Source organism: Ostrinia furnacalis, unplaced genomic scaffold, assembly GCF_004193835.3.
Source record: "Ostrinia furnacalis isolate ACB-3 unplaced genomic scaffold, ASM419383v2 OfSCF2395, whole genome shotgun sequence".
NCBI classification, from domain to species: domain Eukaryota; kingdom Metazoa; phylum Arthropoda; class Insecta; order Lepidoptera; family Crambidae; genus Ostrinia; species Ostrinia furnacalis.
Genome location: NW_021132634.1, coordinates 572,826 through 585,041, shown reverse-complemented (window position 1 = coordinate 585,041; position 12,216 = coordinate 572,826). Strand labels below are relative to the sequence as shown.

Sequence of the window (12,216 nt, the reverse complement as noted above, 5' to 3'; positions counted from 1 at the left end):
CACTTGTGGTCTAAACTGAATAAATATTTTTTGATTTTGATTTGATTGTATCCAGTATCCACCCTATATATTCCGTCACATCAATCAAGTTTGTAATATACGAAGTAAACGTGAAAAGAGGAAATTGAGTGTTTTTGTTGTTTGTTTAATATTAATGAATCACATTTAACGAAGTGTGTCAATGTTGTTTGTTCTTTTAATATACTGAAATCTATTTAGATGTATACTATACTTAATGGGTTGAACAAAATAAAAGTTCAAATAGGTCAAAGAGAGGAAATTAGAAACATATTTTGCAGTTTGGTGAAAATGAAAGAAATCTGTTACAATAAAAACTACGAGAACATAATGTTTTTGTTTTTAGTAAAAAAAAAACAAGTAACCTATGGTTTACTCGTGTATAACTCCTTTAAATAGTTGTTAAAATAAGATCACTTTTATAATATTGACCCTCCGTTTTTAAAATGATTATATTTTTAACACTGTTTACATTATGTTTATCGTTAAATACAGTTTATTTTACCAGCAACTATTTCATACACTTCATCATAAAACAACGGATCGATTGACTAGCAGAATCGCTCATACCTAAATTAATATCACCAAAAGCATCATGCATAGACAATAGGCGAGCCAACAAAGGTATCAGCGCCTTTCTAATAAGCTATGGCAGGCATCACCGGCCCTACGCGAGACTAGCGCCGCACAAAGCGGACGGATGCGGCGGGCAATAACGTAGAGTGCTCGCTTACCCTCCACCTCACGCCTGGGTAGAGCCACGGCATGACTGACAGCGAGAAATAGCCTAGTTTGTATCCAAGATAGGTAGTTTGAGACTAAGGGGAAAAAATATAGGATAGTTGTAACCCGATTTTTTGGACGACAGGCATCATCAGGTCCAAGGCACGACTTTCGAACTTTAGGTCTCTCTTTTATCACAAGGTGGACTGAGGACATCATAAAGGTAGCAGGAAGGCGCTGGACGCAGGCCGCTACCAACCGGGCAACATGAAAAGCATTGGGGGAGGCCTATGTACAGCAGTGGACGTTATGTGGCTAATTGATGAAGATGATGAAACTGATAAGACCACTGTCACTTTTAACTTTCCAAGGGAATGAGATTATGCGTGACCTCTACGGAACTAAAGTTGCATATTAACTTTAGGCCCAGTTTTTCGTAGTTAAAATAACTATTTGTCAAATTTTGCTACTAATAGTTAAAAAATGTACTAAATACAGCCGAACATAGAACCTCCTCCTTTTTTGAAGTCGGTTAAAAATCAAGCTAACCATTTTTTGTTCAAAAACATTTTTTCTGATATTTAACCACTTGTCATTTGACAGCTGTCAAATTTGACTATTGGTTATAACAGATCAAAAAACTGAGCCTAAGAGATATTCAATGTAGAGTTCTGCATTGACTAACAAGCAGCCTAAGCATTTCCAACCGATTCTAACAAACAAAATTATCAGTCAAATTTCCCCGCTCTCAGTCAGGCCGCGGCCGTACCAGGCTTCCCATACCAGTCAGCTACAGGTCCTTAATAATACATTGCAGTAAGACGCTAACAAACAGCCTGACCATTTCCGATTGATTCTAACAAACAAAATTATCAGTCAAATTTCCCCGCTCTCAGTCAGGCCGCGGCCGTACCAGGCTTCCCATACCAGTCAGCTACAGGTCCTTAATAATACATTGCAGTAAGACGCTCGGGTTGTTCTACATAATCCCTTTCATCTTACTTACTTTAAAAGCATTAGATGAGGTTAGCTATGTTCTGGGCGTCTATTTGTGTGATTGTTCTTTTATACAGGCTTTTGTTAGGCACATTAGCTTTGTATATTAATATACAGTTAGTAAAGAGAGTAGGAAAGAGCCTATGCCAAAAGTTAAGCCACATTAAGCCAACTTTTTAGGTTTTACAAACCGATGTATTGACCGCATTTGACCGTAGATACCTAGTTGACATCAAAAGTCAATCAAAATAAATGCATTATTAAGAAAACTTACCTGTGAATAACGACGTTTTGCCTCTCGCTGACCGGCGTTGAAAAATCTGAAACAAGAAAAATATTTTATGAATGGCAATGCATGTTAGATCAATTGCGTTGCTTCTTTTCAGCACTGTATACATTGTTATACTGGGTGGTAAATGCGTTTAGTAAAAAGCCTATTTTGCAGAAAACAGTACTTTAATGATGGGCGAATTCTATTTATTTCTATGTAGGTAGGCCGCGACTTCGTACGCGTGAAAACAGTTGGAATAATATTTCCCGTTTTGCAACATTTTTCTATAATCTTCGCCCCTATTGTCTGCAGGGTGATGTTATTAAAGCCTTTCACGATAAATGGGCTATCGACCACAAACATATTTTTTTAAATCGGACCAGCAGTTCTTGAGATTAGTGCGTGCAACCAAACAAACAAGCTTTATAATATTAGTAGTAGATATCTCTATGTTCTTTTCAGGGCTCTTATACACTTCTGCGGAAGTAACTCATTCACCTTAAGTCCTTCATTACAGGAAACAAAACAAGATAATATTATACTCGCACCTCGTCCTCGAGATAAGTATCCTGAAATTAATATATTATTATTCACAACATGNGCGCTCGTGCAACTCAAGGATCCAGTGAGAGACGGTGAGTGAGCTACCTGGGCTGCAGCACTTGTATCTTTATTTAGGTACGGACTACCCACAAGGTTGACCGACGACATCATCAGGAAGGCGCTGGACGCAGGCCGCTACCAACCGGGCAGCATGGAAAGCATTGGGGAGGCCTATGTTCAGCAGTGGACGTCCTACGGCTGAGATGATGATGATGAGTGAGTGCGAGCACCTTGCAGCCCAGGTAGCTCACTGTAAGTATAATCACACAAGTGCGGGTGAAGCGCCGCGTGAGCAACTACGTGTTGCACCCCGAGTATGAAGACGGGCAGACGCTGAACACCGTCGCGCTCGTGCAGCTCAAGGATCCAGTGAGAGACGGTGAGCGAGCTACCGGTAGATCTATGAAGCGCGCCGCTATAAGCGGTTATCACGCCATTTTATCGATTTTTGTCTTATGCGGATCCTAGCCTGGCTGGGCTGCAAGCGCTTCTATAATAAGAGTGGGTGAAGCGCCGCGTGAGAAATTACGTTCTCCGAGTACGAGAACGGGCAGACGATGAACACCGTCGCGCTCGTGCAACTCAAGGATCCAGTGAGAGACGGTGAGTGGGCTACCAGTCAGTAGGCCTAGGATGCGCGATAAGCGGATATCACGCCATTTTATNTTAAGGGCGTAATCTATGGACAATTTTATCGATGAAAATACTTCAAATTTGGGGCTTGACCCATTTCTCGCAAAATTACAAGGATTTAAGTTTTTAATTTTTAGTTTTCACCTCTTCCTTCAAAAACAAGTGAAAGCGTGGGTAGCTTAACATTAATAAGCAAATATTTTATATCATGCGATAGCCAATAAAATTATCTATTAGCAAAAGTAGAAAACAGATACAAGTTTCATACATTTTCAGGGAGTAAGAATGGATTTAATTAGAAAAAAACATGACTTTTTTCACTTCTTTTTCAGTTATTTTCCAACACAAGAAAAACCAGGTCGTTAAGGTATGTTTTATTTGCATTGTATTATTAGTATTTGAGCTATTCTACAAAACGAATGTAAATTTATTAGTCTACGTCTATTAGTTTCGACGTAATTGTTGAACAAAGATACCCCTTCCCAGCGGTTCATCGATAAAATTGTCCATAGATTACGCCCTTATTAAAGTTTGATCACTACAAGCCCGGACACACTGTATAGATAATTAAATTATGTACAACTGCCAAACTTCTGGGTTCTAGGATCGAAGACGAAGTTATCAGTTTCAGCATTGTTAAGTTAACTGCTATTTAAATAGCTAAATTGGCCTCATCAAACAATCAAAGTTGTTATTTATGGTGAATCGTGAGTAAGCGAACAGAATATTAAGTAGATAAAGCACTTCGAATAATACTTTTGAGATGCCTACATGACAGTCTAGTAATTTAATTTGAAATGTATGTTTAATATGTTGTAGAATCCCATGCCCATTCATAAATTTAAAGCAAGGGCTACTATAAAGTTCATGATTATATAAAAGACTAGCGGCCGCCCGCGACTTCGTGCGCGTGGATCTCGTTTTACCCCCCTTTCATCTATGTATCTTACGCGGTTCAGATTTTTTGATACAAATGTTTTTTCCCGCTAACTCCCGTTCCCGTGAGAATTTTGCAATATACTGTTGTAACTAAGCTTTAAGTTTACTAAGGTACCTGCATGCCAAATTTCAAGAGTCTATCTTACGCGGTTTAGATTTTTTCATACAAATGCTTTTTCCCGCTAACTCCCGTTCCCGTGAGAATTTTGCAATATCCTGTTGTAACTAAGCTTTAAGTTTACTAAAGTACCTGCATGACAAATTTCAAGAGTCTATCTTACACGGTTTAGATTTTTTCATACAAATGTTTTTTCCCACTAACTCCCGTTCCCGTGGGAATTTTGCAATATCCTGTTGTAACTAAGCTTTAAGTTTACTAAGGTACCTGCATGCCAAATTTCAAGCGTCTAACTCAAGCGGTTTAGATTTTTTGTACAAAAGGATTTTCCCGCTAATTCCCGTTCCCGTGGGAATTCCTAAGTATCCTACAACCTGCCCAGGAGTATGAAGAATAATTGTACCAAGTTTCGTTAAAATCCGTCAAGTAGTTTTTGTTTCTATAAGGAACATACAGACAGACAGACAGACAGACAGACAGACAGACAGACAGACAGACAAAAATTTTACTGATTGCATTTTTGGCATCAGTATCGATCATTAATCACCCCCTGATAGTTATTTTGAAAATATATTTCATGTACAGAATTGACCTTTCTACGGATTTATTATAAGTATAGATAAAAATGTTTAACTACCTAGCTCGCATCAATACTTATTTATGACTATAATTTGTATATTTTAAAGACTGTAAACCCTTGAAAAGGAGGCTGACAATAGTGACTGAGTTTCTTGCGCTGCTTCTTCTCAGCACTGGCCCATTTATTGCCCCGAAGCAGTGGTAGGGTTAATATTGGGACGTGCAAAAGTGCTTTTTAAAAGCCTATTTGCAAAAATAGATGAATTTTATGAATTTATTACCTGTGGCAAAATCTTAATTATCATCGGTTGAAAATTCGCCATGGAGCTGGTCTGATGATGGGGCCAGATACCGTGGGAAAAACGTATTTTTATTTTCCAGTTGAGTTTGCGAGTTCAAATCCCATGAAAGACAAATAGTGATATGAGCTTAATATCTATATGGACGACTTTACTAAAATGAAATTTATTTATGCGTCTTTTTTTACATCTAAGTAGTCATACATCATTGCTATCCTTGATTAATTTGGAGTTGGTAATTGGTGATTATGGGAGCGGAAAATATTTAATAATATACTCGTGTTAATTAACAAGTTCCCCCATTAATTTTCTGTTTCTTACTTTTCAATGATCCTTGAACTGGTGAAGAGGCCGTCATTAATTTATGCTCATCTCATCTCTCTCATAGTCTCAGCATATTTTGTTTCACTTTTTTATAAGTAACTATGTCCCTTATTAAAGTCACTTAGAAATTATACTCGCACCTCGTCCTCGAGATAAGTATCCTGAAATTAATATATTATTATTCACAACATGTAGTAACGCATATTAGTTACCGATCTTGCACTATGGTTGAGAGATAAATAAAAAAAAAAGAACTAATTTTCCGCTATGGTCACCCCGGCCTCACCAATCCGCCATCANTTGATATCATTATACTCGCACCTCGTCCTCGAGATAAGTATCCTGAAATTAATATATTATTATTCACAACATGTAGTAACGCATATTAGTTACCGATCTTGCACTATGGTTGAGAGATAATTTAAAAAAAAAAAGAACTAATTTTCCGCTATGGTCACCCCGGCCTCACCAGTCCGCCATCTTATATTGTCATTCGCATTTTAGTGCTTAACCGTTCTGCACTTTTTTCTTTACATTCAAAATTAAGCAGTTAAAATGCCGAAACGTAAACGTGAAAAGGATTTTGACTACATCAGTGATCAAATCAAGAAGTTAAAAAAGAAATTAAAANTAAAACGGACAGACGTTGAACACCGTCGCGCTCGTGCAACTCAAGGATCCAGTGAGAGACGGTGAGTGGGCTACCAGTCAGTAGGCCTAGGATGCGCGCCGCGATAAGCGGTTCGTTCGTTCGTTTCAGCCGAAAGACGTCCACTGCTGGACAAAGGCCTCCCCCAAGGATTTCCACAAAGACCGGTCCTGCGCCGCTCGCATCCAGGCGCCTCCCGCGACCTTCACCAGATCGTCGGTCCACCTAGTGGGAGGACTGCCTGGATAAGCGGTTATCACGCCATTTTATCGATTTTTGTCTTATGCGGATCCTAGCCCGGCTGGGCTGCAAGTGCTTCTTTAATAAGAGCGGGTGAAGCGCCGCGTGAGCAACTTCGTTCTTCCCCCTGAATAATAAAACGGACAGACGTTGAACACCGTCGCGCTCGTGCAACTCAAGGATCCAGTGAGAGACGGTGAGTGAGCTACCAGTCAGTACTAGGATGCGCAAGCGGTTATTATCACGCCATTTTATCATACATTTTGACGTCGATAAGAGCGAGTGGCTACGTTCTGCATCCGAGTACGAGAATGGACAGACTGAATACCGGAGCTCAAGGATCCAGTGAGAGACGGTGAGCTACCTGGACTGCAAGCACGTTTAAGAGCGAGTGAAGCACCGCGTGAGCAACTACGTTCTGCATACCTAAGCTGACGTGAGCAACTTCGTTCTGCATCCGAGGACCTACTGAGACGCGGCGAGTGAGCTACCTGGGCTGCAAGCACTGACAACTAATTCCAGCTCCTTTATACAAGTAGCAAACAACGGAGGGAAGTCGAACCTTAACTTCGAACTCCTCCTATGTTCTTCTGAGGGTCCAATGACAGTTTAACCGTTTAACTTTCCCCCGGGACAAACTTGATCTTCACTGGTTGGGTTTTTATTGGTGGTCAAGCTGTAGATCCTGGCTACACAGGAGTTGCAGTGGTGGGAAAGAGAGGTGGGAATAGTCCCGTAAGTAGCAAACGAAGTAAAGCTGGATTTATATTTGTCTGACGTGTTACGTAGACTCATAATAGAATCAGTTTTATGCATATGGTAACGTAAGGCTTTGATACTTTCATAATAATATTGCATGTTTTATTTCAGTGAGTGCTATAAGGCCCCTTTGCCCACCCCCGGATTTGCTGCGCGACCCAGAATTCTATGTCGTGAAGTTTAATTCTGGTAAGTATTAATTTTATTTGTAAGTTTTTGTTTTATGATATACTACAATTATTATGTAGGTATAATCTTGCATCGGCACCTATTACTTACAGATTTCAACGAGCTACAAAAGGAAGTAGTGCCTATGTCACACGTACCGTCTGGGCTTTGTCAAGACTTTTATTCCATCACGAATGTAAGTATACATTATAGTCAAGTAGCTTAAAGAATAATAATATGTTTTGTTTATGCGTACAGTAGTAAATTAACTCATTGGAAAAAAGGGCTGCGACCGCTTCAGAGAATAAGGCTACCAGAGACATCCTTACCCTTGGGCATACCCCACCTTGCGGTTATCATCGTTTCGGTCAAATGACGTCATTCGTCCTCGCGGTTATACCTGGCTGAATAAGAGGACATGTGTGCAGAATATGTGCANAATTAAAGCGAGCACGGAAACAAAACACAATTTCTTCGGATAGTGATTCTGAATCTAAAAATAGCTATAACGGTACGTACCCACTGTTACCTTTTATTAAGTGTTAACAAATTATATGAAAAGCATCCGTTAATATTCACATTAGGTGCAATCGGGCTGATCTTTGGACTGTCCCACAGCACATAATAAATGTTCGGTTACCCTCAATTAGAAATTGTACGGGTTTACTTGGTGATTTAAATTATTATACGACACAATGCATTCGAGCTGATCATCGGACTGTCTCAACGCATTTACTGATCGTATCTATGCTAAAAATAATATTACATTAAATATTGTAATTTTTACGAAAAAAGCAAAAAATGCAACTCGAACTGTACTGTGGTCTGTTTCACTGCATTTATGCTTAAATCTCTTTTACATAAGAATGTAACCGGACTGATCTTTGGACTGCTCCACTACATTCTGCAAATATTGTGTAAACAATATTCTAATAATTTTATTACGATAAAAATCAAGTTAATTACAAATCAGAATGTAAATAATTACTCATCACAGGTATTGTTTACAATTATAAACCATTATTTTCAGATAATGGGCTAATAGAAGAACCAATAATCGATCTCGAAAATAGTACTAACGTTTCTCAATCCAACCAAAACTTGGCCGAAATCACGAATACAACCCCAGTTTTGCCCAACGCAGAAATAGAACCCGAAAGTGACCTAGTCAATCTAGAACATATCTCGGGCGAGACTGCCAATAAAGAATGTGAAAACACACAGTTGGACAAAGACATTTTAGAGGTCCTTGGAGACGACCCTTCCACTACTGTACAGTACGGAGAAGAAATCCATAAGGAACTCGCAACCCGGTTACAACATATTACAGCCTCTGGCTTAACCAAAGAAACTAGAAAAGAATTGCAACAAAAATACCTGCTTCCGTCAAATGCAATTCTTTTAGGCGCTCCCGCATTGAATCCGGAGATTAAAGCAGCTTTGCCTGAAACGTTAGCCAATCGCGACAAAGCCATAGAATCTAAACAAAAACTCCTGGCATCGGCCATCTCCTGCGTAGCATCAGCTACTTCATTTTTGCTGGAACCCCAAAATCAAAACAAGGAGTTATTGAAGAAACTTATGGACGCAAATAGACTTTTGTGCGACATACAGCATTCCGATTCAGTGACCAGGCGAATGTTTAGTACGTCAGTACTGAAAAAAGACGTCAAATCCCAAATAATGAACTCCAAAATTGACAAATTTCTATTTAGTGAAAATCTTGCTGATACACTAAAAACAGCTAAAGCCGTGTCTAAGTCCGGTGCTGAAATAAAATACACGAATACTAGAAAGGACGTCAAAAAACCCCAACCCTCAACATCTAAAGCCGGTACTTTAAACGTGAAAGCCCAGGTGGCTCAGCCTCAGAGACCACCTGCGACCACGAGGAAGACCCAACCACCTGTCTATCACCAGAATCGGCCCGCCGGATCATCCAAGACGTCATCGCAACGGCAGAAGACGACCAACTATCGACGTTAGAAGAGGTAAACTACGCGGGACGCTTATCTAAATATTACTCCCAATGGTTACGGATCACAGACAATCAGACCGTCCTGTCTTGGATCCAGGGCTACAAAATTGAGTTTAATAGCACTGTAAAACAATGTTCTATTCCGAAACCACCTGTACTCTCTCCTAAAGAGTTTACACAATTTGAGGAAGCTATATCAGAACTTTACAATATTGGAGCTATTTCTAAATGTAAACCTTGTCCCAACCAATTTATATCAAGTATTTTTCTAAGGCCAAAACCAAATGGTAAGATGCGGTTAATACTAAACCTAAAAAACTTAAATAAACACATTGACACTTATCATTTCAAGTTAGAAGACATACGTACAGTCCTAAAAATCATAGAAAAAGATTCGCTAATGGCTACTTTAGACTTAAAAGACGCGTACCTTTTATTAAAAATAGACGAAACTTCCCGAAAATATCTGAGATTTACATTTAATAATATCCTTTACGAATTCAACGCCTTACCATTTGGTCTTAACACGGCACCTTACATCTTTACCAAAGTGATGAAACCGGTAGTAAAATTGCTACGATCAGCAGGTTTTTTATCATCTATATATCTAGATGATTTATGTTTACTGTCCGCCTCGTATCACGGCTGCCTGAATAACGTAGAAACAACGCAAAAACTGCTCACTAGTCTCGGGTTCATAATAAATTTGAAAAAGAGCGTTTTGACTCCCTCAACAACATGCAAATATTTGGGCTTTGTAATTGACACAAATGAAATGAATATTCAACTACCTTCCGATAAACGAATTCGAATAGTCAATGAAACCAAAAAAGTTATAGAACTAAACCAATGCAAAATCAGATATTTCGCACAATTTGTTGGACTGTTAGTTTCGGCCTGCCCTGCGATAGAATATGGCTGGCTCTACACAAAACAACTAGAACGTTGTAAATATTTGAATCTTCAAGGGCATGGTGATTACAACAAAACCATGATACTTCCGCCTTCCCTACATGAGGACTTGGAATGGTGGTTACAGGCTGTCCCTCATTCCGTAAAACGAATAAGAGACGACCACCATGAACTAGAGATCTTCTCTGACGCCTCAACAACGGGGTGGGGGGCTGCCTGCGGATCTGATACTGCCAGTGGTCCGTGGTCCAACAAAGAGCGCCAATATCACATTAACCAATTAGAACTTTTAGCCGCGTCTATAGCTCTTAAAATATTTGCTAAAAACTGCACCAATTGTCAAATACTAATGCGTCTAGATAATTCCACTGCGATTAGTTACATTAATCGCATGGGGGGCATACAATTCCCCCACTTAACGGCCATAACAAAATCTATATGGCAATGGTGTGAACAACGTAGTATTTTTGTAGTTGCTTCATACATAAAATCTAGTGACAATGACATCGCGGATGGGGAGTCACGACGAACTCATCCAGACATTGAGTGGGAATTAAAAAACTCTGCCTTTAAAGCTATTACAGACAAATTTGGTTTCCCTGAAATCGATTTATTTTCTAGTCGCATTAATAAAAAATGTGACGTTTATGTGTCATGGAAAAAGGATCCTGATGCACTCGCTATTGATGCGTTTACTATCAATTGGGCCAATTTTTTCTTCTATGCCTTTCCTCCGTTTTCAATTATATTGAAAACCCTCCGAAAAGTAATATCAGACCAAGCTAAAGGCATCGTGGTGGTCCCAATGTGGCCTACACAAGCTTGGTACCCAATATTCACGAGTCTTTTGATATCTGACTTAATAATTTTTAAACCGAATGACAATGTGGTTATCTCCCATTCCAGCAAAGGCAAGATTCACTCCAACCTTACCCTGGCTGCCGGAATCTTGTGCGGACGGCGTTGCTGAGACGTAGTGTACCACCTTCATCTATAGATATCATGCTGGCGTCACTAAGCGACAACTCCATCAAGCAGTACAACGTTTGTCTTAGAAGATGGCACGAATTTTGTGTTCACAATAACCGGAATATCTTTCAAGCTTCAATTCCAACAATCATCTATTTTTTTACCCAACTTTATCAGTCTGGCGTGCAATATGGCACATTAAATAGTTACAGAGGTGCTCTTTCTCTTATAGTAGGTTCACACATATCCACAGATGATAGAATCAAAAGGTTCTTTAAAGGGGTTTTTAGACTCAGACCCCCAGCCCCTAAATACAATGTCACGTGGGACACCTCTAAAGTGCTAGATGCTTTAAGTGAGTGGTACCCTAATGAAGCTCTCTCTCTGCAGAAACTCACCAAAAAATGCGTTACCTTACTGGCCATAACAACGGCGCATAGATCACAAACATTTCATAAAATAAACATAAGTAATATAGAATCTTCTACAGACCATATTAGCATTAAAATACCAGACTTAATTAAAACATCGAAGCCAGGTACCAATCAACCTATTATTTGCATACCATTCTTCACTGAAAAACTCAGCATATGCCCAGCTACCACGCTACTGTGCTACATTAAAAAGACAGCTTCACTTCGCCAAACAGAAAACTTATTAATAACTTTTAAAAAACCCTATAAAGCAGTCACTACTCAAACCATCAGTCGATGGATCAAGAACACTCTCAAAGATTGTGGAATTGATATCTCCATATTCACGGCACACAGTACCCGGCACGCTGCCACTTCTAAAGCTTACCAAAAGGGTGTCAGTATAGATGTCATCCGAAAGACTGCGGGATGGAGTGGTACTTCCACTACATTTGGTAAATTCTATCAAAGAATAATAAGAAACGAGGATCAGACTCCTTTAGCCAGAGCTGTCCTTAATCAGGATTAAATAGAGGCGATGATTTTGATTTAACATAAGTTACAATGTACTGATTCTATTATCATACAAGCTAAACCTATTATTTACATATTTACATATCTGTAA

General features: G+C 39.3%; 1 protein-coding gene across 3 annotated transcripts; it reads left to right on the top strand.

The window, feature by feature from the left end:
* The first annotated feature begins 5,829 nt into the window (after nucleotides 1-5,829).
* Nucleotides 5,830-12,147, top strand: LOC114355385 (uncharacterized). 3 transcript variants are annotated; one of them, XM_028308206.1, is made up of 4 exons: nucleotides 5,830-6,133; nucleotides 7,767-7,830; nucleotides 8,350-9,310; nucleotides 11,116-12,147. In XM_028308206.1, exons 1-3 carry the CDS (start codon nucleotides 6,059-6,061, stop codon nucleotides 9,303-9,305), a joined length of 1,095 nt encoding a protein of 364 aa, XP_028164007.1. In that variant the 5' UTR covers nucleotides 5,830-6,058; the 3' UTR covers nucleotides 9,306-9,310; nucleotides 11,116-12,147. The 3 variants fall into 3 exon arrangements, with proteins under 3 accessions (XP_028164007.1, XP_028164008.1, XP_028164006.1); XM_028308207.1 differs by lacking the exon at nucleotides 11,116-12,147 and having other exon boundaries at nucleotides 8,350-8,790; nucleotides 8,867-8,940; XM_028308205.1 differs by lacking the exon at nucleotides 11,116-12,147 and having other exon boundaries at nucleotides 8,350-9,477.
* Nucleotides 12,148-12,216: the final 69 nt, after the last annotated feature.

Coding starts and splice junctions, on each gene's coding strand:
- LOC114355385 (XM_028308206.1), top strand. CDS start 6,059: ATGCCGAAACGTAAACGTGAAAAGGATTTTGACTACATCAGTGATCAA. Junction 7,831..8,349: donor ATCTAAAAATAGCTATAACG/GTACGTACCCAC, acceptor CATTATTTTCAG/ATAATGGGCTAATAGAAGAA.